The 25,690-nt window shown below is 46.5% G+C and overlaps 1 protein-coding gene and 2 long non-coding RNA genes across 14 annotated transcripts in view; 2 read left to right on the top strand and 1 right to left on the bottom strand.

Annotated features, from left to right (window-relative positions):
* The window catches only part of LOC121136106, a 29,438-nt gene extending 14,654 nt beyond the window's left edge, over window positions 1-14,784 (bottom strand). The window contains exons 1-3 of one of the 4 annotated variants that reach the window (XR_005873232.1): window positions 14,434-14,784; window positions 12,787-12,894; window positions 12,423-12,620 (exon numbers count right to left, since the gene is read on the bottom strand). This is a non-coding gene — a long non-coding RNA (uncharacterized LOC121136106). Of the gene's footprint in view, window positions 1-12,422; window positions 12,621-12,786; window positions 12,895-13,262; window positions 13,323-13,991; window positions 14,127-14,433 lie in introns of those variants that run through there. The other 3 variants (XR_005873230.1, XR_005873233.1, XR_005873234.1) reach the window with 3 other exon arrangements.
* Window positions 14,702-17,032, top strand: LOC121136107. 2 transcript variants are annotated; one of them, XR_005873236.1, is made up of 3 exons: window positions 14,702-14,826; window positions 15,203-16,639; window positions 16,727-17,032. It is a non-coding gene; the product is annotated as an uncharacterized LOC121136107 (long non-coding RNA). The 2 variants fall into 2 exon arrangements; XR_005873235.1 differs by having other exon boundaries at window positions 15,203-17,032.
* Window positions 17,033-19,292: 2,260 nt separating this feature from the next.
* Window positions 19,293-23,398, top strand: Rnase1 (ribonuclease A family member 1, pancreatic). 8 transcript variants are annotated; one of them, XM_040735772.1, is made up of 6 exons: window positions 19,293-19,451; window positions 19,640-20,022; window positions 20,295-20,525; window positions 20,663-20,698; window positions 21,072-21,212; window positions 22,619-23,398. In XM_040735772.1, the coding sequence occupies exon 6, from the start codon at window positions 22,643-22,645 to the stop codon at window positions 23,090-23,092; it is 450 nt and encodes a 149-aa protein (XP_040591706.1). In that variant the 5' UTR covers window positions 19,293-19,451; window positions 19,640-20,022; window positions 20,295-20,525; window positions 20,663-20,698; window positions 21,072-21,212; window positions 22,619-22,642; the 3' UTR covers window positions 23,093-23,398. The 8 variants fall into 8 exon arrangements, with proteins under 8 accessions (XP_040591706.1, XP_040591707.1, XP_040591710.1 ...); XM_040735773.1 differs by having other exon boundaries at window positions 20,295-20,336; window positions 20,439-20,525; window positions 20,663-21,212; XM_040735776.1 differs by having other exon boundaries at window positions 20,295-21,071; window positions 21,152-21,212.
* The last annotated feature ends 2,292 nt before the right edge of the window (window positions 23,399-25,690 follow it).

A 25,690-nucleotide genomic window follows, 5' to 3' on the forward strand; every position in this document is an offset into this window, starting at 1 on the left:
GAAATTCTGCAGGCAGGTCTAGAATGTGGGAGTTAGTCTTCTCATCCACCTGCAGCTACAGAATAAAAATGAGACACGGAGTGTTATCAAAGGAACTGAACAAGCAGTTTGGGAAAAGCTGCAGCACTAATGTGTGTGCAGAATAGTGCAGCCCCTCTCAGTTTGGTGGTAAGGGTATGTGAGCATGTTCCTCCTTCCACACGAACTCTGTAGTCTTGGATATTTATGCTTGGATACTTACTTCCACATCCATACTTTAGGTCATCTATTTATCATAATGACTGCGGAAGAATATGTAATTTATAGAGGTGGACAAAGTTGAGATTTACTAAAGAAACTGGGATTTTTTATTATCTGTATTATTTATATGTCAGTAGGGGCAGTATAATAAGGTGGTTCAATGGGTGACTTAGGCTGAGAAAGTCCATTAATGACTCTCAGCTACACTCTTTACATATAAAGTTAAACTCAGTAAATTCTCAGTGCTTCAGTTTCCTTAGAAGTCCTAAATTCTTGACAATTACTATTTTCATTAAGGATTTTATCTATTTATTGTGCATATGTGGGTATGTGTGCAAGCACATGCACATGTATGTGTGCCTCTGAGCGCTATGCTATGTGTGTGGAGATCAGAGGACACCTTGCAAGACCCAGTTCTCTTTCTAACAAGTAGGACCCTGGGGATTGAACTCAGGTGTCAGGCCCGGCAACAAGCACATTTAGCCACTGGGAAATCTCTTAACAGTTATCCTAGGGCCTGGGAGAACAGGTGAGTAAATACTATCTTGCTAAAAGGACCTTCTTTAACTTCATACTTCCCTATTTTTATTCTCCTTCTGGTGACATTTTGCTAAAGACATCCAGGAATCCTGAAAATGTCTACTGCAGAACAGGAGACATTGAAGGCAACAATGCATAATCAAAGAGAAAAATATCACATTCTCAGATCCCCCAAGATGCTGTCATGTCTAGAAGAAACCAATCAAAGCATTTTCAGGAGGCTACACCTGAAAACACAAGGTATTGTTTACTCAGAAGCTGAAAAACAAAGGCATGCTTTTGGCAACTGTGAAATTAACTTAGTTACTTTAGCTTCTGCTGAGATAAAATATCCCCACAAAAAGGAAACCAATGGATAAAGAGATGACTTCCACTCAAAGCTGAAGGTATAGTTACCACGGTGGGAATGTCATAGCAGCAGGAACTTAAGAGAGCTGGTTACATTGCCTCCTCAATTAGGAAGCAATGGATCATGAAGGGCAGTGCTCAACTCAATTTCCCCATCTTTCTAAGGGAAGGTCCTATCCACAGGTAAAATGGACCTCGCCACGTCAATCAACCCCTCTAGGTCCACCCTCCCATTCTGTACCCACCCAAGTTTACATCCTCCTTCTTTTTAAACCTATTTAATCCGAATAGGTTGATATACTATCAGGTGTCTAGTGATCCACTGGAGTGTGTCCCACATACTAGAGGTCAGGCCCTTAAGAAAATTAACTCCCCAACTTAGTTCTGAGCCATTTTAGGTTGAATCAGAGAAGACAGCAAGGAAACTGATTTACATGCTTGGATAGTGTTGATGGTTGACCTGGTTTGTTCTGTAGTCACTCAAGATCACTAGATTGAAGGCTGAGCTTCAATCTGACACTGGTTTTGACCATCAGTTCCTAGGCCACACTGTTAGACTTCTGTCTGTGTTTATTGAACTTTCCCAATGGCATGGGGGAAATTGAAGCTGAAATCAAAGAGAAACAGATATGAGGCCTCCCATCAATTTCAATGTAACTTCATTGGCATGTGTCTTGGGGATTGTACCTATTTTCTATACCATCTGCATTGATTTATATTTTGTTCTAAGTAAAATGTAACATCTGAACTTTGGATTTCATTGGATATGGCATCACCACACTTCATATGTCCCTATTGATTTTGAGCCACTATTACATCAGGTGTCTTTATATGGAACTAACAGCCCTGATCAACAATTAACTGGTGTTACTTATCAATATTCCATTAATATTTATTCACGATCTCAGAAGTTAGCTGAGCATTCTGCCTCTGAGCTACACTCTAGGTCATGGCCCCAGATGTTATCTTCCAACTGTTTTCTGTAATTGTAGCCTGATCTGTGTCTTCTTGTTCAGCTATAAGTGGTTCACTTCACATCAGAGGCTGTTATACCTCCTTCACTGATTTAGAAGCACACCCTCATATTCATGTGTGTAGACAGTGCTATTGCAGATATAAATACCTACATTTGTGCCACTAAAAGACAAGAAGGTCATGGTAGTATTGTTCTAAACTTCAAATCATTGAGCAGTACATGAACTACAACATAATATAATATCATGTATATACTGTCATACTTCTCTAAGACAATACTTTCTGATTTGAGATCTGTATACTTACCTGAATGTATATTATATTATAATTAAAACATTAGTAAAATCATAGCCCCTATAGTTCAGAACCCTGCTACTTCATTTGGGTGCTATAAATTCATAAATAACACACATTATTTATCTTGGACATTAATCTACTTCCACTCAAATGTTATCCTGTGGATAGATAATGCCAAAATGTATGGCTGCACTCCTGGCATCATCAACCTACTCGTCAACCTGACCTCATGCACATTATGCTCACCTTGGGCAGTCCCATTCCACAATTCCATGTTTTCTGTCTCTAATGTCTTGAGTCTATTCCTTCCTTTTTCCCAGAAGCCTTCATTCTCCTTACCACCTCATGTCTTTTCCTGGACAATGACAGTAGCTATATAATCTGTCTTCACAGCAACTAGATTTTATATACAGTATAAATACAGCTTCATTAAGCCACCACATTCAGTAATGACACTCCGTTGTTAAAGTTAACATCTCTCAGTGGCTTGCTAAGCATAATCAAAGCTACTGGAACTGCACTACACAGTATCCTTACTATCCCCTTTGTCACCTACCCATCCTTCCTTTGCCATTCTTTGTCTCATACTTGGCCCACTTTGTCAGCTCTCTCTGTGTCATCTTGCTATCAATACCTTTGTTTCATATACTTATAATTGTTCTTCTTCTAAAGACAATTTTAACTCCAGAGTCTTAATTGTGCTTATTCTACAAGGTCCAATTAAAATGCTACCCTTTTCATGCATTATTTTCCTTATTCCTTCCTAATTCAATGTCACTCTCCTTTGTTGCTTCATTTACCATTAGGGAGATAGATTAAAAAGATGGGTGAAAGTGAAGGAATGGGAAAAAGATGGGGCTCCTCACTCCAGACTTGCCAGCTAAGAGATAAAACTTCTAGCACAATTAATATTTTCTGTGAGGGTTGCTGATGAAGAGACATGATGTTTTTCATGTAGAATTACCTTCTAAGGAATGTTACAGTACAATGAATGCTTATGGGCCTTGAGCCTAACATTCCTCCTTTCCTAGATGTTTTCTAGAAATTCACAAGAGGGGCTATTAATTTTCGTTTAGAGTGAAAATCTTAACCTCCTGTGCAATTCTCAGGATCTGGGGTTTTAGTTCATAAGCTGCAATTGTACTGTCTGGTGCACTTCAAAAACTAGCCAGTCAGGTCATTTAGGTTTCTTAGCAACTCTTTGAAGCAGTAACCTCACAGCCTCCCAAATCATAGACGTGGCTATTGTCCAGTCAGTCAAGGGTGACACTTCTTTGGGAAGCCCACATGACACTTTGATTAGTCTCATCCTTTCTCTGAGTACCTATATTTTTATTGGTCCCCTTCTATGCTTATAGACTTCTTTTGTAAACTCCAAAGTTGCTGCACCCTGTCTCTTCCTGAAACTCCTCAAAGTGGCAAATGAGGCTTCTGGCTTCCATTGAGTTAAGTCTCTGGAATGAATGAACTCCTTGGGCTGCAGGAGGCAGTGCAGAGCTGTGTCTCCAGCCCAGGCCTGATTGCTCCTGGTAGCATGTAAGGCTTGTACTGAACTATTTGCAACTATATGTAACTAGCTATTTTTTGCTTGAATTTAAGCCCCTGCACAGACATGTTGAATATATAACCAGAAAGCATGAGTCTGGATCCTACATTTGCTGCTGGTCTTGTGTGACTTCAGGGAAGTCGACCTGAGTTTCAAATTTCTTTTCTTTTCTTTTTTAGGATTTGGACAGGAATGAAAATTTCCAGGATTAATGATAATTTAAACCTTATCATAAAATAAAGTCCTCTAAGATTGCTGGATTCAAATATAAGGCTCTTAGCTAAGGAACTTCTACAGTGACTCATGTTTGGAAAACCTTTACCCCACATTCAGGATACTTGTTTGGTTTTTTCTTGCCCTTTACAGACCTTTAACATCTTAGAAGACAGTCTATGAGGTGCATTCCTACTTATTTCCTGAACATAAGCCTGAGCCTGGAAAATTCTCAGTCCAGAAACACTCTTGCTTCAAGTCATTATTCAGAGGAACCATGTTGTGTCAGGGTGCTATATCACTTAGAGTGAGATAAGGAATGTGAACAGAAACGGCTTTACACTCTGGTTCCTGGAGTGGGGGAGCGGGACCGGATCTACACAATTAACTGAGACTTTAGTAACTCAATGGTTCATTTTTTGGCAGATGCCACCATAAAAGGAACCTGGTGATCACCCAGTCCCTAGGGGTCACTTTGCAGGCCCTTGTGCCAATTGCTAAAATGGGTTTCCCACTTACTGCAGCAGGCAAGCTACTGAGAGATGCCAGGTTTCCCCTGCTCTCTAGAGGTTTTCTTCAGCTTGTCACACTCTGAAAGCCCTGTTGCTAGGCAACCATGAGCTCTTTCAGTCACTTAAGTTTAAAGTGCTTTGTATGAAATCTCTCTTCTTGGCACACTTGAGTGATGGTAGGGGTGACTAAGTGGAAAGGACAACCCTGAAACTGGCCAGTTTGTGATCTCAGGGCAGTTAACTAAATTGGTTTCCTCAACTAGTAAATGGAGTGATCCTAGCTGATGGGATAATGATTAAGACCATAACGGCATCATCGTGCCAAGCAGTGAGAGTCTACTCAGGTCGCAAGAATGCTCATGGAAACTATCATACTTCATTCAAGGTCAGTGACTATTATCCCTTCAGTCACTATACTCTTTTTCAAACTAGCAAGTTAAAAAAACACACATTTTTGACCATCCGTTTTTACAGGATTCCCACATGGAATCCTATAAAAGCGTTTAATCTGGTTCTTGCAGCAATATGAAGCAGAACAGACGGGCTCTTCTCTCTCCTGATTTGTCATTTTTAACCTCGAAATTTGCCCTGGGAGCTCTCTATCCCCCTACTGAGCTCCGTGCCCTGAGTACCTTGGGCTGCTCCACTGCAGGAGCGCCTAGGACTCAGAACTGACTTGTATAACTAGGTTTGGCATTGCTGTTTCTATTTCCCTGCAATGCACCACAGAGGTCTCCTGCAGGCAAAGCTAGTATTTGTGCTACAGCAGCTTAATAATTTATATTTCAGTGTTGGAACTTAGAACACATATTCAGAATGGCTCAGCCTGGCGTTTCTCAAATGCTTGGCTATAATGACCATTTTGTAACGGATTCCTCTCAGGACGACCATTTGACTCCAGAGACAACCTCTGAACACAGTACACTTTACCAGGAACTGACAGCCCTGATTTTATTTTTGGCTGTTAATTGAGCCTTGTAGTGATAATTAACCAGTTATCACAGGCATTGCAAGAGCATACTTCAAAACTCACAAATATTTGCAAGTTGCCAATAGCAACAACATAATGACTGTGTGCTGGATGTGATCGGAGGAGGACGTGGGTATTAGATCCAGTTTATGCAAGGAAGGTGCTGAGAGTCAAGTGCATCATGTGACCTGCCAAGAAGTACTGTGTGAAAGGTCTGGATATTTATCCAAGACTCCTACCTCCGAATCCAGTTTTCTAGTTAGAGCTACTTCTTGTCAAGTGCCAGGATGCCAGCCATTTGAATTCCCTAGCTCAGTTTCTGTATGTTAGTAAAATATGTAATTTTTATTAGCTAATGCTAAGAGTAGACAACATGTTTTCAAATAATATCTTGTCACATAAGTGCTAGTGATTTCACCATTGTTTTCCTGGAAATTCAAGCAAAAAGAAACTATGTAACTTGGTAACTGTCACATGATTAGGAAATAAAGATTCAACTATAGGCCAACTGGTGACTGTAGTCCACAGTTGTGATCTGGGTAATCTGCATATTAGAAGTCCCTGTGCAATTCCCTTAACTAAGAAGCCCCTTAGCTAACATCTGGGCAGTTGGATAGAGACTGGTTACAATGGTAACTAAGCAAGTTCACATACACATTTGGGTCCCCATTCTGTGACCTGATTATTGACAGGATTCTGCTATAAAAGTCACTATCAGCCGGGCGTTGGTGGCGCACGCCTTTAATCCCAGCACTCAGGAGGCAGAGGCAGGCGGATCTCTGTGAGTTCGAGACCAGCCTGGACTACCAAGCGAGTTCCAGGACAGCCTCCAAAGCCACAGAGAAACCCTGTCTCGAAAAACCAAAAAAAAAAAGTCACTATCTTTTTTTATTTCTTTCCAAAGTTGAAAGAAAAATCTGATAGTTGCAGTAGTCACACATTCCTATTTGTCCAGATCATTTATGCTTTCCATTTGTTATCCATAGTTAATGCTATCAACTCAATCTTTGCTTTCTCAATAGCTTCCCAGCATGAAGGACAAATCATTTGGTAAGGAATGTGGAGCTTCTCGATATTTAGTCTTCGCGAAGTGAAATCCTGCATTACATTACATAAATAGCTTGAGTGTGGATGCTAGCCGCTGAGTCCTTTGCAATGATTAGATTATGAAAGCTGTCAAGGTTTTCTATCTTTCACCTATAGAATGGTAATGCCTATATCACATTTATTATGAGGGTAAATGATCCACTTTCATTAGCTCTCAGAAGTTTATTCTATTCTTCATTTTACTGTCATTTATTTAATATTTAATGCATGCTGATACTGACAGTTTTCCACATATGCTACTTCTCTTCGAAATTAGATCAGTCCCTCAGCCACCATGACCAGGTGTTAAATCATGACATGTCTATAAATATTCAATATGTTTCCTTGTTCCTATTTTTTTGTGCAATAAATGTTAATTGTGAGTGGACCTGGGTATTAGCTGATTATATGGACAGAATTACTCACCAATAAGAAATGACAGTCATAGAGTCAAGAGGACTGCTAGAAAGCCACCCACCCCAAACCACACATTATGTGCTTCTGATCCTTGCATTTTTATCTTTATTTTTCATATGAGAATATTGTATAACCTACATTAAGGATGTTAACAGGACAACAGTCTTAAAGGAGATTGGGCTCTCTGGAAGAGCTTGTCAGCTCCTCAAATAAGTACTGCAGTGTCCCTTAAGAAGGCATGGGCTTGCTTCAGCTGTAGAGAAAGCAAGTTTCAGGGTAGTGTCCATGGGAAGAGTGTTGAGAATGTTTCCAGCCTAATGTAACTGTCTGCTCAGGATCTCATGACTTGGTTAGTATGAGCTGGGAGGGACAGTGTGACAAGGTCACCTCTGTGAGACACTCACACAGAGTCTGGGCATTCCTATCTTACAATACAGGCCAGCTATAGAACTGAGCAGACAGCTAGAAGGGGAGTGAATCAGAACTTACATAGCCAGTGTTAAAGCATAGACTCTGATAGGGAGAACATACCAAGGTGAAACCCAGAGAAATGAGGTGGGGAGCCTGGCAATTAATAAGCTATTGTTTGATCAGAACTCAAGCCCTAACCACTTGAAAACACAGGGATTATACTTCCCTAATTAAAAGTCATCATATCTTATGCAATTTCTTGTTAAACTCGATCACCTAGCAAGACTGGAAAAGTGAAGGCAGATCAATTTCATCTGAATATTACTCTAATCCAGGACCTAGCAAGCATAGTTAATTATTTAACAAATGCTTGTTACTGAAATGAATGGATAAACAGCACAAACAAGCCATTAAACACGAAGGCAGGTAGGTAAGAATCAAGCAGAAATTAAGTGGCATCTCATGTGTGAGGCTGGATTTCTGAAAGTGATGTGGACTTGATTCTGTAGACAAGATCCAAGGTCAACATGGAAGAGAGAGCTTTTGTGTGACACTGAAACTGGGTCTGGAGAAGGTGACATGATATCATGTCTACCCAGAAAAGGAGGCATACTGTTGGTGTCCCCTGCTCTTGTTGACTTAGCTCAGAGACACTAGTCTGAATGCCAGTAGATTAATCACTGGGGGGTCACAAAGTATACTAGCATAATTTATCCTGCATGAGATCATTGGAAATAGGCGTTCTGGCTGATTCTGGAAAGACTATATCTTGGCTTCATTTCTCATTGTAATTTGATGGAAAGCAGGGTATTGATTTTTAAAGTAAAAGCAAGAAATATTTGGAAAGGTTTTGATCATTTCCTGTAGGAGGAAGTCTGATGCCGCCATTAAACATGTGACTTACTAGAGGCGCATACAGATGAGGTAATAAAAGGGCGGTTTACCACACCGCTAACCACACCCACTTTAGGCAGGACTAAAGACGTATACGGCTGGACGTAAAGACGTATACGTACGTAGGCGGAACTACGTCACTAGCCAGGCCCACTTTTGGGCATGGCTAGGGGCGTTACGGGGGAAGGCATAAAAGACAGCGCACAGGAAGTCTCTCTCTCTTTTCCTGGAGTTCGGCTTCCGGTCCAGTCGCTAGCTGAGATCTGCTGGGCTTCTCGGGGTTTGGTATCTTGTGAGTAATTTTCTACATTAAATACTTAGCTTCACTTTCAGTAACTGTGTGTCGCATATCGTTACAGCGTCCAGTAAAGCCAACAATTTCCATTGACATTATTAGGGCCATAACAAATCATCCATGTATTAAAGCTAAATATTCCTGTAGAGGAGTTGGGTCCCAGTAAGCTTGTCCCACTCCTGAACTCTTACTAGAAAAGCCCAGTAAGTGTTTAGACTATACCTCTAGATTTTGTTTCTTCATGACCTACTCTGTTGTCTTAATTCTTTCAAGGGTTCTACTTAGAAAAGAGTATTCCCTAGTTTGTTTACTAGTGAATTAAAGATGTCTGGAAATTTCCAAATAAGCATTGGGAACTATTAACATTTTCTTGTCATTTCTCCTTTGAATATGGTTTTCTATGAATAGTATATGGTAGCATTTAAGGACAATTCAGATTTATGTATGAGTCATGCTGGGGAAAAATGCATTCTGGGGTGTAGCTGAAGCACAGCCAGATCAAAACCAGTAGAAACAACACTAGTCTGCTAGTCTGTCTAACTCTATATCTTAGAGCTTAAACAACACTAGTCTGCTAGTCTGTCTAACTCTGTATCTTAGAGCTTAAACAACACTAGTCTGCTAGTCTGTCTAACTCTGTATCTTAGAGCTTAAAAAAGGACTGAAAGTGAGATGTGTTCAAAACATAGATGCTCAAAGTAGAAAAGTGGAGCAACAAATATGGTGGGTGTGTTAATTGTAATAATACAAAGTAATGTTCCAAGGGACTGAGGGACATGGTTAATAATTAGTCATAATACGTAATCAAGTCAAACTTGTATTTCATGGAAACATGGGTTCTTGAATGACTCTATCTTGAAAACAGGCAGATGGCAGGAATAGTGCTTGCATACTAACTGGGTGAACCACAATTGCATTTAAGACTCTCTCCTCACCGGGCGTTGGTGGCGCACACCTTTAATCCCAGCACTTGGGAGGCAGAGGCAGGCGGATTTCTGTGAGCTCAAGGCCAGCCTGGTCTACAGAGTGAGTTCCAGGACAGCCTCCAAAGCCACGGAGAAACCCTGTCTCAAAAAACCAAAAAAAAAAAAAAAAAAAAAAAACCTCTCTCCTCATCATGAAATGAGAGCTCTAATTTATAGCTTTGTGGAACTCAGAGACTCGATAAATTATTTCGAAAAAGGATGATATATTCTTATTAAACCCTCAAATTTCAATTCATTATGAGTTAATGTTCTTATTTTTCTTCTTCTTGTTTCTTCTGTGTGTGTGTGTGTGTGTGTGTGTGTGTGTGTGTGTGTGTATGACTGTACACAAACATATGGAAGCTAGAGGAGTTGTTCTTCAGCTGTCAATCACCTTTTTAATCAAATAAACAGATAAAACAAAATAAATAAAAAACAACAGCAAACACTAGGTCTCATTCTTGTATGGGTTGCCAAATAGACTATACTGGACAGCTACCAGGTTCCAAAGATGCAGGGGTTACAAGCGCCCTGCCACCACACCCAGTGGTTCTGAGAATCAAACTCAGGTACTTGCAGCACACAAAGCAGGAACATTACTGACTTCTCTGTCTTCCTAGTCCCTGATTTGAGTTTTCATTAAAAGTGCTTTAGGTAATTATTTGTTTCAATATTCATTAGAGACTTAAAATAATTGGTGGTTATAGAAAACCCCACACTCAGACTCATTTACACAGGGAATGAATGTGCCCAAAACTATAAAATTACAAGAAAAAAAGCAACTCAGAAACTCCTAATACCCTCTCCACCTCCTTAAACCAGCACCTTGCCAGCTGCTTAGAAACAACTGGACTTTCAGCAGATAAAGAATAGCTAATTACTATCTGTTTCCTGTTCTCAGAGCTGTCACATTAAGAAAATAGAATTGAGGCACCATCGCTTCAGGGCTTACATTATCTAATATCCAAAGATTAAGCTGCCGCACAAAGCCCTGCAGAACAAGAGTCAGAACATTCTGCAATATATCAGTTGAGTGGCCCATGATTAATTCATTGGGAACTCCTTGCTGAATGTCAGGTGCAGGCTCACTGCTTCAAGGACTTTCTTCTAAACATGCCGGTTATATTAAGAAGGGCTTACTGCCAGGCGTTGGTGGCGCATGCCTTTAATCCCAGCACTCGGGAGGCAGAGGCAGGTGGATCTCTGTGAGTTCGAGGCTGGGCTGGACCGATAGCCTCCAAAACAATACAGAGAAACCCTGTCTCGTAAAAAAAAAAAAAAAAAAAAAAAAAGAAGGGCTTACTATAGTATAATAGAATGTTAGATATATGATCTTTTAAAAATAATATTAAATAATATGAACACTGAAAGAGACCTAAAAAGGAAACATATTATAAAGCTCAAAATAAGAATCCAGAGCTACAAAAAAAAAAACCCTAGAATAAAGATGAGAGTCTGAGTAAATGTTCGTATGGTTCCTAACTTTTCGTGTTGAGCTCTAGTCTTAGAATAACCAGGTGGTGGTGGTGGATGCCTTTAATCCCAGCGCTTGGGAGGCAGAGGCAGAGGCAGGTGGATCTCTGTGAGTTCAAGGCCAGTCTGATCTACACAGCTACACAGAGGAACCCTATGTCAAAAAGACAATAATAATGTTATATAGAGGTGAGGCCTTGGGGGTAATTAGGTCATGAGGGCAGAATTCTCCAGGCAGGATAGGTACTTCATAAAACCAAGGGCAGATAGTTGATGCTGGAACCAGAGCACACATAAGAGATGTCACTGCAAAGGGAAGGCTGGAATTTCAGGGGGTCACAGTCATAGTTGAAAAGTTATTCAGGATAGACAGAGAACAGAAGTCCTTGGCTTCTGACCTAGTCTACCTTCTTCTAGTCACCTTGACTGATGCCATCGGTAGGCTCGCCTAGGGACATAAGGAACGCATGCTGAAGAGGCCAGCTCCCAGTGGAGAAGTACTGCAAAGCACCTTAGGCTGCGGTGGGCAAACAGGATGAGAACCCAGGTTCCACTAAGAACCACAGGCTCGGAGTAGGAATACAGTATGAGAACCCATATCCGTAAAGCTGAGTACACAAGAATTCCTTTCCATATTCTGAAACACTGATGCTTCATCTAGACCCTTTGATATCAGGATACGGCACTGTCATCTGCAAATTTCCTGAGCTACATTTATAGCCATCCTTGCTGACATACAGCCCAGAGGCTGCAGATTGAACCTGCTGGATCCACATGGGCGAGTTTCGTCCGGCAGTAAAGAAAGGCCCTCAGTCAAAGGAGAAAACCATGTTTAAAGTGAATTTCATAGCTTCATGCAGTCTTCCTAACCTCTATTTAGATACTTTGGGAGGTGTGTAGAACACAGTGATAGACAGGGTGTAATTACTAGGGGGTAGGAACCCAATCTGTAGGGAAACTGTCTTTGGTAATTGGATTGGAGCCTAATGTCAAGTCAGCGGTCTTAGGGTCAGGACAGGGATGGGAAGGAAATCTCACAGGGGAAGTCAAAACTTCAATTACAAAATCACTTTTAACAGAGAATGCTGCTGAGAGCTTCATAGGCTCTGCTAGGTAACTGCCAACCCATAGTAAATTACCACTGTGGTTTCTATCTAGTTTTTACATTATATGTAGAGATATTTTACTCCTTAAGTATGAGAAACCCCAGAGAGATGTGAGAAGATATGTGATTCCTTACCTTATTACCCCCCAAGAAGTCAATTTTGAGTTTGACATATTTCCAGATAAAGGTCTATTATGAAGTTTTAAGGTGTATTTGAAATTCAAATAAAATAGCTGGGTATGATGTGGAGGCTTGAAACCATCAGGCAGTCATCTCAAGCATGGGCTTGAGTGACCTTCTCCCAGGGATTGAAGACAAAGAGCCATGAGAAACCTGCAAAAAGAGGTATACTGTCATATCTCTCTCTCTCTCTCTCTCTCTCTCTCTCTCTCTCTCTCTCTCTCTCTCTCTCTCTGTCTCTGTCTCTCCCTCCCTCCCCCCATCCCAGGTGTTTTGCTTGCATGTATATTTTCTGTGCAAGAGAGAAGCACTTCTGTACCCCAAGAGCTCTCTGAGACTTGCTGAGTCTGAGGGAGGCAGCAGGGACGAGAGGAACTGTACGCTTGTTTTAGGCAGGTGACGAGCAAGGAGACAGAGCCCGGCGGTCCTGAAAGAGACAAGCATCCGAGGTCAGCATCATGGATGTTAGCGTTCCTCTCGATCACGCCCATTCTGAAAGGCTCCCACTTCCCCTGGCCCCCTCCACCCCTGCACGGGCTGTGAGAAAGATGGTTCCAACATCCAAGCCCTTGACTGAGGTCAAGCAGGCACAGCCTGCTCTCCAGATGGTTTCCCTCCCTCCCCTGCCTGTGAGTCCAGCAGGTGCAGACAACAGCCTGGTGTCCAGAACACACAGGCCCTTATCTCCTGAACGCGCCTGGCAGAGTACTGACCCCTCCCCTCCGCTCTCTGCAGCCCCAGGCAGAGTACTGACCCCTCCCCTCCGCTCTCTGCAGCCCCAGGCAGAGTCCTGACCCCTCCGCTCTCTGCAGCCCCAGGCAGAGTCCTGACCCCTCCCCTCCGCTCTCTGCAGCCCCAGGCAGAGTCCTGACCCCTCCCCTCTGCTCTCTGCAGCCCCAGGCAGAGTCCTGACCCCTCCCCTCCGCTCTCTGCAGCCCCAGGCAGAGTCCTGACCCCTCCCCTCCGCTCTCTGCAGCCCCAGGCAGAGTCCTGACCCCTCCCCTCCGCTCTCTGCAGCCCCAGGCAGAGTCCTGACCCCTCCCCTCCGCTCTCTGCAGCCCCAGGCAGAGTACTGACCCCTCCGCTCTCTGCAGCCCCAGGCAGAGTCCTGACCCCTCCGCTCTCTGCAGCCCCAGGCAGAGTCCTGACCCCTCCGCTCTCTGCAGCCCCAGGCAGAGTCCTGACCCCTCCGCTCTCTGCAGCCCCAGGCAGAGTCCTGACCCCTCCGCTCTCTGCAGCCCCAGGCAGAGTCCTGACCCCTCCCCTCCGCTCTCTGCAGCCCCAGGCAGAGTCCTGACCCCTCCGCTCTCTGCAGCCCCAGGCAGAGTACTGACCCCTCCCCTCCGCTCTCTGCAGCCCCAGGCAGAGTCCTGACCCCTCCGCTCTCTGCAGCCCCAGGCAGAGTACTGACCCCTCCCCTCCGCTCTCTGCAGCCCCAGGCAGAGTCCTGACCCCTCCGCTCTCTGCAGCCCCAGGCAGAGTCCTGACCCCTCCGCTCTCTGCAGCCCCAGGCAGAGTACTGACCCCTCCGCTCTCTGCAGCCCCAGGCAGAGTCCTGACCCCTCCGCTCTCTGCAGCCCCAGGGTGGAGGCGCCCAGGGCCGTGGAAGGCTGGCTTCTGCTCTGCCGCCACGCCTGCGCCTTGGCCACCAGCCTCTTGCGCACAGTGGGGAGACATCTCCTCGCTTGAGTTCAGAGGTCAATGTTTGCCTTTTGCCGTAGTTGTTTCATAAGGCAGCCGGGGCGTTTATTTCTACACTGCGTTAAATTGTCCTTTTCATTTGTCATCAACATCCACCCAGCCACACGTAGAAACTTGATACTTTTAAAGTGGACAGTGCCAGTATTACTGCTTCCCGTTTTAACCCCTTTCTGCTCAAATTCTCCCGTCTCTGTCACTAAAATTTTAGGTGCGTGGCTGGTTCCCGGCCCCCGAAAGTCCCCTCAACACCGTGTGCTAAGATTACCTCTGCTTCCCTCCCTCTGGGTTTGCTTCTTCGGGACTGTCCTGGGTCCAGCTCTTTTAGCTTTCGCCAAGGTTTAGCCGTGCTCTGCTGCACAGAATTCTCAACCTTAGTGACTCTTCCATCCTGAATTTAATCGCTTCTCCGGAGAAGAGCAAGGCGGTTCCCGGCTGCCAGCGCCCTCCACACCCTGCTTTCCCTTAACTATGGTTTCTTTCACACAGAAGTCCTGGTGGGGTGAGCTCAGCTTTGGGCGGAATCCCTGCTACCCGCTCTGGAGGGAGATGTTGACCTAGACGGTAAAATGTCCCTAAAGCGAGGGAAAGAGACCTGGGAACGGCCAGGATGGAAGGCGGTTTGGTCAGAGAGCCGCGTCTTTTTCTTCTGGCATGCTGGGTAAGGCGTGCTCCATTTCAGAAAGTCGGAAGGAGCATGCGGCCAGTGACCTCGATCATCCCTGGGGCTGCAGAGAGCGGAGGGGAGGGGTCAGTACTCTGCCAGGCGCGTTCAGGAGATAAGGGCCTGTGTGTTCTGGACACCAGGCTGTTGTCTGCACCTGCTGGACTCACAGGCAGGGGAGGGAGGGAAACCATCTGGAGAGCAGGCTGTGCCTGCTTGACCTCAGTCAAGGGCTTGGATGTTGGAACCATCTTTCTCACAGCCCGTGCAGGGGTGGAGGGGGCCAGGGGAAGTGGGAAGCCTTTCAGAATGGGCGTGATCGAGAGGAACGCTAACCTCCATGATGCTGACCTCGGATGCTTTCCTCTTTCAGGACCGCCGGGCTCCGTCTCCTTGCTCGTCACCTGCCTAAAACAAGCGTACAGTTCCCCTCGTCCCTGCTGCCTCCCTCAGACTCAGCAAGTCTCAGAGAGCTCTTGGGGTACAGAAGTGCTTCTCTCTTCTCTCTTTCACAGAAAACGACCCATCTATATTCTTCTCAGTGAACCAAAGTCTTTTAATAGGACATACACGTGTTTGTCTACTCTTGGAAGTGAGAGTCAGACGAGTATTCAAGCTGACTGGGCTGTAAACCATCTGGATTTTTAAAAAGAAAGAGTGAGAGAGGAGAGAGAGAGAGGAGGGGAGAGGGGAAGGTGTAGGAAGGGTAAGAAGCCTGTGCAATGTGCAGAGAGATGAGAAAGGGACAAAACTCAGAAAGGAGAAGCTGAGTCCCCAAGGGAAAGCCAGGCTTTGTTGGAGCTGCTGCCTCACTCTTCACACCCCTGCAATGCCCTCCCTTACTCCTCACACCCCTGCAATGCCCTCCCTTACTCCTCACACCCCTGCAATGCCCTCCCTTACTCCTCACACCCCTGCAATGCCTCCCTTACTCCTCACATCCCTGCAATGCTTCCTCATTCCTCACACCCCTGCAACGCCCTCCCTTACTCCTCACACCCCTGCAACGCCCTCCCTTACTCCTCACACCCCTGCAACGCCCTCCCTTACTCCTCACACCCCTGCAACGCCCTCCCTTACTCCTCACACCCCTGCAACGCCCTCCCTTACTCCTCACACCCCTGCAACGCCCTCCCTCACTCCTCACACCCCTGCAACGCCCTCCCTCACTCCTCACACCCCTGCAATGCCCTTACTTGCTCCTTATACACCCCTATGTGCCTTTAGACTCATTAGTACTTATACACAACTGGGAATCGGCTCTTGTACCGCCCCAAATTCTTTTGCTGTTGAGGACAGCGAGGGATGGAAGAGGTGAATCAGTTCTCAGAACAGAGGGATGCTAAGATGGAGATGCCCACTCACCTCCTTTTAGACACCTGGTGCCATTGCTTAGAAACTGTTTGGTCAGCGTCATGGTGAGTGTACTGAAAGATCTTCATCTTTCTGTTGTATCGTTATGATCATAAGATAGTGATACACAGAAATATTTGGATTCTGGATAATGACTGCTGTGACCCAAACAAGAAAAACCGATAGTCTCTCTGAGATGCTTCAGAATCCAAAGCCCAGCCTCACAGGCTGTCATGACCAGCACTAGAGGTACAAATGGCTTTTTTTTTTTGAGACAGGTTGTATGTTATATGTTCCCATTGCTGGCCTCAAACTCATGATGCAGCTCAAGTTGGCAAGCCTTCTTCTGATAGATTCCAGGATCAGAGGTGAAATTTCTGATTCTGGGGGTCCAAGAGGAAATGACGTGCTAGGTGGGCTAGCACCCCCTACCTGGACAAATAGCCCTTCCTTTAAGGTTTGTTTATTATTCATTTATTTTTATGTGTCTGGGTGTTTTGCCTGGATGTGGGTTTGTACATCACGTGCGTGCTTGTGTCCTCAGAGGCCAGAAGAAGGTGTTGGATCTAGCGGGGCAGTTGTGAGCTGCCATGGAAGTGTAGGGAATGGAACCCTGCCCTTCTGAGGACCAAGCAGTGTCATTAGCTTCTGAGCCATCCCTCTGGCCCTTGTTTGTTTGTTTGTTTGTTTTTATCTGAGTACCACAAAAAGTACTAACAGTGACGAAGACATGGCGTTCCCACTGTGTGGAGTTCTGAATCATTTCTTCATTGTGAAATAAGAATCTAAGGACTGATCCATTGGGGGAACTCACCACTGAGTTTGTTCACAATAAATCTGATAAAGTTCATTCCAGTGGCATTCCAGAGTACTTTTTCTCTGATTTTTCTTCCAGACAAGATCTCCCAGGTTGAAAATCACGATGAGGATGTTTAGAATGACGTCATGGCAAAGGTGGCCTTAACTGTTGGATATATTATGGGTGGAATTTTGACATGTTTGCATACAGTAAGGTAGATTCCAGCATCAGAGGTGGAATTACATGCTGTCTCCAAACATCACACACATACACACACACACACACACACACACACACACACACACACACACGCCCATTCACTGCATTCACTAGACTGTCTTTGTACAAAAGAGCTCAAGAGTTCCTGCAAACTTTGCTGAGTTTAGTCGGGACATTCCTGTCTTCCCAGGAAATTGTGCATGGTAAAGACAGTGTAATTTTTGAATGAGAATTGTGTCATATAGTTCCTTTAAAGTGCTTTGTTCCCAATCACTTGTTGTAAACATTGGAATAGCTCAAGTTAAAAGCCCAAAATGTATAGCTTTTCAGGGGCTGTAAAAGTTGCAGCTTTTTGGAAAGAGAATTCTTCAAATCATCCTGAAATAAACAAACCACTCTTAAAACTCATTCATATCTGGAGGGGGGAGCTGGAGGGGCGTCAGAAGGTGTCCAAAGGACCCTCGATAAGTCCTTGGTCATCTTCCTCCTGCACAGATTTTCTCTGATGAAAAACTGGTTTGCCAGTTTGCACCAGTGATGATTTAGGACTATCCTATCAGCCCATCTGAATTTCATGGAGACATTTACATAACACAGAGGAGGAAACATTCTTGCTTCTCAGTTACTGCAACAAATGACAGATAAGCACACGTGTGTTTATCTAGTACGAGTTTTACAGAGCAGAAAGCTTGGGTTGGGTGTTTATGGGCCCGATCGTTTTTGAGCAGTGGGGATGTGAATGAAAGGTCATGTGGACATTGCCCATCCTTGTTTTTCAAAATCAGGGACTAAACATGGCCTTTACAGTGGCTTCTGATTATCTCCGGAGACTGATCTTTTGGAGTGTGCACACACAAATAAATGAAGATCGTTGTTAGGTCTCAGGCAGTGCAAGGACAGGGACTCTGTGAGAACCAAACAAAGGGCTTTGAGCTTGGGCAGCTTCGTGGGAAAGGAGATGGGACGATAAGACCTAACAGGGTTGGATTTGTAGATTTTTCTCATCCTCAACTCTCCGGCTGTAAGAACTTCTCCCTCTACCCCAACACAGGGTACTTTCCCTCCTTCTCGTGGGGGAGGTCAAATGCCTCTCTTTACCTGCTAGTTTTCAGGTGCCTTTAGTCTAAACTGATGATGAGCATGGCATAGCGGCTGATGGGAATTGGTGTGTTAGAACTCCTTCAGCCATACTCACTTGATGCTGCTTGATATCTAAGCAGCTGTCTCTGAGCCCTGGGGAGGATGCGGGGGCAGGGTCATGCAGACTTTGTCCATCCTTGTTTCTTCAAATCAGGGACTAAGTGTGGCGGTTTAATAGTGGCTTCTGATTGCCTTTGGACACCGATCCTCTGGAGTGTGCACACACCCAAATAATTGAAAATCATTGCTATGTCACAGGCAGTCCATATATCGAGAAATGAGTTCAAGCTAGGCTGCAGAAGGATGTCTAGTGGCTAAAGAAAAGCTGTTATGATAAAGCATGAGGGGAAACTTGGTGGATTCCATGGCAGGCAAATTTGGAAAATCTGTTTTGTAACCAAATCCAGTCGTGTGTGCTTCATTTTAGCCTTGTGATCCCTTGGCTTACACAGGCAGAAGTGCGGAAGCTACTGGATCATGAACCAAGCTTGTGTCACGCCAGGTCCTCGCCGCCCCCACCTCCACAGCGGCTTCCCAGATCCCAGGGATGCTGGGATTAAAGGCGTGCGCCACCACCCCCCCACCCCCCCACCCACCCCCACCCCCGGCTCAGGGTAGGGTTTCTAAAGTGCTGTCATTGCATTACACCAGGTCCAGGCTAAGGGAATCATCTCCCACTCCTTGGTCCTCCTTGTTTGTTTACAAGGAAGGGATGGATCACTTCCCAGCAGGGAAAAGGGTCCCCTTTGGTCTGCACACCTTATAAGTATTAGAGGAAACCCTGTTTGCAGGGCAGGATACGGGCTCCCTAGGAGAGGAGGTGTGCAGTCTGGATAACCTGACCGCTCCTAAGTCATTCATTGTGTTTTTTCCAAAACAATTGTGGCTTCGGGTTAGCTGAGTTCTGTTCTGTCTCTGTCTTTAATACTCCATACCACGTGTGGAAGATGATGGGAAGTGGTCAGAGCTCGTCCTGGAAGTCTCCTGGATGACGGGAAGTCTCCTCAGTGACCGGGCACTCTCCCCTTTCTTTTCCAAACCTCCTATATTCTGGAAGAGTTTCTAAAGAAAATCGGATACCAGACTGTTGAGACAATGGGCCCTGTCTCAGGTACGGTTACAAACACCATGATGAAAGTTAGGGAAGAAGGGGTTATTCAGCTTCTCACATCACCGTTCATGGTCACAGGAAGTCAGGTCAGGAACTCAAGCATGGCAGGGACCTGGAGACAGGAGCTGACTCAGAGACCATGGAGGGCATTCTGCTTACATGGCTTGCTCAGCCTGCTTTTCTTACAGAATCCAGGACCACCAGTCAGGGATGGCCCCACCCACAGCGGACTGGACCCTCCCCCACTGATCACTCACAGAAGATGCCCTTCAGCCAGATACCATGAAGGTGCTTTTCTCAGCCGAGGGTCCCTCCCTTCAGGTAACTTTCAGCTGTGTCAAGTTGACGTAAAACTATCTGGTACAGACCCAAACAAATTAGTATTTCCCCCAGGCTTCCTTTAGCTTCTGCCAAGGTGTCTGGCTTCAAGGACTCTAGGCAGCTTTGGGGTGAGGCCCTCGTTTTATCTGGCGGGTAGCACCTCGCTGGTGGTCTACACCGTTGCCTACATCTCTGAGCTAGCCCGGCTCCACTCGGCTGTCAATGTGCAGGAGGTGATGGACATGGGAAGGTAAGGTGAATGCCATCGTTAAAACAGCTGGTGTCCATGTTGAACCGTTCTGGCCCAGCTTGTTTGCAAAGGCCCTGGCCAATGTCAACACTGGGAGCCTCGCCTGCAGCACGGAGGGGGGGGGGGGCTGCTTGGCCCCTTCCACTATAGCTACCCCTGCTGAGAAGAAAGCAAAGAAAGGAGGGGGTGGGGTGATGGCGGAAAGGAGGGGGGTGGGGTGATGGCCTGGCCTTTGCTCTTTTTAACTAAACCTCTTTTGCTAACATGTTCAGTAAAAAAAGCCGAACCTGTAAAGCCAAACGACAACAAGAGAAGTAAGTCTCCCAGTAGTCTCAAATGGCGGGGTGGGGCCTTGTGCTAGCCAGAGGGAGAGCTGTCTCCTGGAAAGACATTCCACAGCCCCAACAACTTGTCAGACCACCTTGCAGGAGAGACTGGAGCCCAGACAGTGAGCGGTCAGTGATGGGAGGGGCCGCACTTTGACCTGGACTGCTTATTCATGAGTAAGTCTTGTCCCCCACTGAAGTTCACGTCAGGACCCCAAGACAGACTCGGTGTCACCGGACTCTGGTCCTTTTTCCTATTCGCCACATGGAATCCATTGTCTTTCTCTGCTTTTTCCTATTATTTGTCTCTTCAGTTGATCTGCTGAGGATGATTGGCTGAGCCTGGCTTGGTAATACTTCCACAACCCGGACTGTGACCCTAGCGACTCCACCAATACCAGAGCCCTTCCAGCTGCGGACAGGCAGCCCTCTCATCCCCCTTTCCTCCCCAAGAACGGCACTGTCCGGAGACCTGGAATTCTAGCTACCATCAATTTGATTCAATACCAGGGGAGTGGGGAGCATTCCTTCCCTCTCCCAGGATTCCCAGGGTTGCAAACAACAAGCTCATAGGTCACAGGGCTTTGTGAAGGAATGTGAGGCTTTGCTCAGCTGCCCCTTGGGAACCAACACCTGAGGTTCAAACGGTGTTCTCTCTTTCCTTGGCAGCCCTGAGGCACTCCCCATCCAAGCTTACAATGCTCTCTCGTTTCTGTCATTCAGGTAAAACTGACCAAGATTTACTCCACCCATTTTCCTTGGAAGCCAGCCCCTTTGTAATCCATATAAATTCCGCACCACAGGGACTGAGTGACTGAAGAAACGGGCTTCCAATTTGCCCTGGAGTTCAAACTCAAAGTTTAGGTAAGTAGCCCAGAGATGGCGTCAGAGACTATTTCTGACTGAGAGATGGAACCCAGAGAGTCAGGGCCAGTCTGGAGGCAGGGGTGAAGGCAGGGGTGTGGTGAGGTTTAAAGGGGTGGGGAGGACAGAGCACCCAGGTTGGGGAAGGGGGGGTGTATGTTTAGAATACAACTCAGTTCCTTTATAGTACAGGGCCATGCACTGGACCAAGTTCCCTGCATTGTAAGACTGTCTATCGGGCGCAGTCCTGGGGGTCAGTAGTGACCACGGAATATAATTTAGCTCATAGCACATCCAAAATGACCTTCTGATGAGCCATTGGAACACTCTGTACAATGTGTTCTCTTTTTCAAATGTATCTTATGCCGGGCAGTGGTGGCGCACGCCTTTAATCGCAGCACTCAGGAGACAGAGGCAGGTGGAGCTCTGTGAGTTCGAGACCAGCCTGGTCTACAGAGCGAGTTCCAGGACAGCCTCCAAAGTCACAGAGAAACCCTGTCTCGAAAAACGAAAAAAAATGTATTTTATGAAAGACCCCAAATTTACAGAGATAAAATATAAGCTTAAACAGGGAGGGCACCCCACTAGAGAACTCAGAAAGTAAACAAAGGACCCCATCCCAGGAACTGGCCAAACCACAGAATGGAATGTATGGTTTAGCAACCTTAATTGCAGGAGGGCTGTAAATCCACAAAAGGCCAATTACGGGCTGCTGACCACCTGTGAAGAACTGGCCAGGGCGTCAGAGATGGGCAAACAAGATTCGTGGGAAACAAGGAGATGATAACCACCATTTACTTAGGGAGAGATGATTAACTCATACCAAGGTTTGAGGAATTTACAACGTGTAGGTCAGGAAGACATCTACTTCCCCTTGTCAGTAGTCACGTACATCCCCCGCGCCCCCCCCCCGTCACAAGATAGGGACCCCTCCCAAAGGCTTGTGGTTTTTGTCTTTAAAAGCTGATTGTAACTGAACCTCGGGGCCAATCGGTCTAAAAGCTGACCGAGAGGCCTATCTGCAGATGCCTAATTAAAGCCTCTTGAGTGTTGCCTCAATTGGCGCGTGGACTCTTGATTCTTGGGGCCACGAATCCAGCTTGGGGACCCCTCCTCAATTCGGGGAACCCCAACATTTTATATGAAAGAAACACTAGTATTCAGTATACCTCCAGGAATTTAGGTGGCACAGCCTACCCTCTAGGGGAAAGAATAGCTTTTCTTCAGTAGGGAATGAAGTAAAACACTTGCAAGCTCTCTCAGCAGAGGGAAATCTTCCAGGCTCACCCAAAGAACAGACTTGTCCTGGGGAGGCTGAGGTTGGGGAGTGGGCTGGGGGGCTGAGGTTGGGGAGTGGGCTGGGGAGGCTGAGGGTGTGTCCTTTTTTCTCTCCCTTCCCCTGTCAGGCTCCTCAGAGCAGCAAAGCCACCATGAGTCTGCAGAAGTCCCTCATCTTGCTTCCATTGCTTGTCCTGCTGCTTGGATGGCTCCAGCCTTCCCTGGGCAAGGAGTCTGCTGCCATGAAGTTCGAGCGGCAGCACATGGACTCGACTGTTGCCACCAGCAGCAGCCCCACCTATTGCAACCAAATGATGAAGCGCCGGAACATGACACAGGGGTACTGCAAGCCCGTCAACACCTTCGTGCACGAATCCCTGGCGGACGTCCACGCTGTCTGCTCCCAGGAAAACGTCGCCTGCAAGAACGGGAAATCCAACTGCTACAAGAGCCACTCGGCCCTGCACATCACCGACTGCCGCCTGAAGGGCAACGCCAAGTACCCCAACTGCGACTACCAGACCAGCCAGCTGCAGAAACAGATCATTGTGGCCTGCGAGGGGAACCCCTTCGTGCCAGTCCACTTTGATGCTTCCGTGTAGGGCTCCACCTGCGCCAAACCAGAGAGATGTCCCTGCCTCCCAGCCTCATCACGTCGATACCCGCCTCGCGCCAAACCAGAGAGACGTCCCTGCCTCCCAGCCTCGCCTCTCTTTCCTTCTTTCCCAGAGAAGAAATAAGCCCCGGGAGGGCTTCCGTGTGACAAAACACGCTTTCCTCTCCTGGGCTAGGCTCCTGGTCCGAGCAGATGAAGCAAGACAGCCCTCGCCAGAATGTGCCCCTTCCAACCTGAGGTTTCCTTGATTTCAGAAGCACGAACCCAATAAAATTGTGTTCATTATAAACGACTCAGCCGGAGGTGTCCTTCTAGGGCAGTTCACAATGGACCAAGGACAGCAGGCAAGTCGCCTTATCGGTCCAGACCGTCCCCCCACCCCTGGCAGCTTTAACTATACCCTGAGACTAGAATTCTCTGCCTCTTCTGGCGCGCTGGTCATTCATCCTTCTACCTTTGTGAGTCTAACGTCAGTTTCAGCCCTCGGTGGCTGGGTCCATGAGCTCCCCTCACCAGCACAGACTTGCCACACCTCACTGAGAGGAGGCCAGGAGAGCAAGGGGATGGTGCTCTTGCTGTTGCCTTCCTGTGAGCTTCTTCCTCACCCTTCCCTTTCTCCGTGTGCAGGAAACGCAGCTAGCTCCCAGTCTTGCCTTCCAGGGGCCGCTTCCTTTCTCCTGCCTCCTCAGACTGACTCAGAGCTTGTGCAGCGCGTGGGGATGCGTGGGGCCTTCATTTCCAGTGCGAGTGGGAATCAGACCCCAACGAGGCTTTTGGGAATCAGCCGTGACCGTGGCAGTCTCGCCCACGGGGTTCTGAGTGGAAGGAGTAGCGTGAAGGGCTGGCCGCTGGCACACCTGGGACAAACTACAGTTGCTCTGCAGATGAGTCAGTAGTTTTAGCTATATCCGAGTAGTTTTCTCTCTTTTTAACCAGTGAAGGGTGTGTGTGTGTGTGTGTGTGTGTGTGTGTGTGTGTGTGTGTGTGTGTGTTTGGTTTTTCAAGACAGGGTCTCTCTATGCATCCCTGCCTGTCGTGGAACTCTCGATAGACCAGGCTGGTCTTGAACTCAGAGATTCCCTCCCACTGCCTCCTGAGTGCAGGGGTTAGAGATGTGTACCCCCTCTGCCCTCCTCCACCTCTCAAGCACTGACTTACAGGTGTTGTGGGAAGGAACTTCTTCCATGATTATCTTCCCATTTCCTTGTCTTAAAGAAAAGAAGCAGGACTAGACAGAGAGATGGGTCAGTTGTTAAAAGCACTGACTGCTTTCTTCAGAGGCCCCAAGCTTGGATCTCAGCACCCACATGGTAGCTCACAGCTGCCTGTAACACCATTTCCAGGAGTTCTGGGATCCTCTTCTGGCCGGAGGGCATTTGCACATATGCACATATGCGGTGCACATAAACTCGTGCATGTGCATACACATACATAAAAATAAGAAATAAAGAGACAGGCTTTATCCTTCAGAGCAGTTTTAGATGCGCACGCTAGTCTAGCCATGAGTGTCTTCGTAGCTAAGCAGAGAGCTTGCTCCTCTGAGTGGATGGGGGCATGCTATGCCATCGTGGTGGCTACGCTTTAAAGTTCATGGTACCCACAAGCCGCTTTCTAGGTTTTTCCTTACGAGTTGGGAAGGGCTTATATTGAAAGTCAGTTTCTTCCTTTTGCATCTCCCCTGAGTCTACAGGGGAGATGCAAAAGAAAATTTGCCCTGGGCCCCTGACTTAGCCTAGACCAACTAAAGCTCCGCCCTGACTTAGCCTAGACCACTAAAGCCGCCTGTACTCATTTTCCCTGTCTACACCACAGCTTCCTAACAACAGGGATAGGTTTGTGTGGTGGAGCATGGCGGCGTGCAGGCAGACATGGTGCTGGCTACGTCTTGCTCAGAAGGCAACAGGAAGTGGGCCATGACACTGAGCAAAGTGTAAGCCTGCCTAGCGATTCCCACTTCCTTCCACAAGATCTCATTCAACCAGGCCACACCTCCCAACAGTGCCACTCCCTATGCGTTTACAGGGGCCAATTACATTCAAACTGCCACAGGAGCCTTTTTTTTTTTTTTTTTTTTTTTTTTTTGGTTTTTCGAGACAGGGTTTCTCTGTATTGTTTTGGAGGCTGTCCTGGAACTCGCTCTGTAGACCAGGCTGGCCTCGAACTCACAGAGATCTGCCTGCCTCTGCCTCCCGAGTGCTGGGATTAAAGGCGTGCGCCACCAACGCCCTTTATTGTGGGCTAAATCATGCTCTCTCAAAACTCACAGGCTGAAACCGTAACCCACAGGATCTCAAAATATGACTACAAAAATCGTTAGGTTAAAAATAGGTGATGACGATGTGATGCGGCCTGACAGTTGGACACACATACAGACAGACAGACAGACACCTGTCACGTGCACACACAGAGGAAAGATAGAAGTTGATCATCTGAGAGCCAAAGGGAGACCTCAGGAGAAACTAATCCTGCCAACCCTGAGCTCTTGGACCTCTAGATTCTAGAACTGTGAGGGAATGCCCTCATGTCATTTCAGCTGTCTTGTCTGCGTAGCACGTTCCGGAAGCTCAGTCTACCCTCTCTCTAA

This window comes from Mesocricetus auratus, unplaced genomic scaffold, assembly GCF_017639785.1.
Source record: "Mesocricetus auratus isolate SY011 unplaced genomic scaffold, BCM_Maur_2.0 Super-Scaffold_100048, whole genome shotgun sequence".
Classification (NCBI taxonomy): Eukaryota; Metazoa; Chordata; class Mammalia; order Rodentia; family Cricetidae; genus Mesocricetus; species Mesocricetus auratus.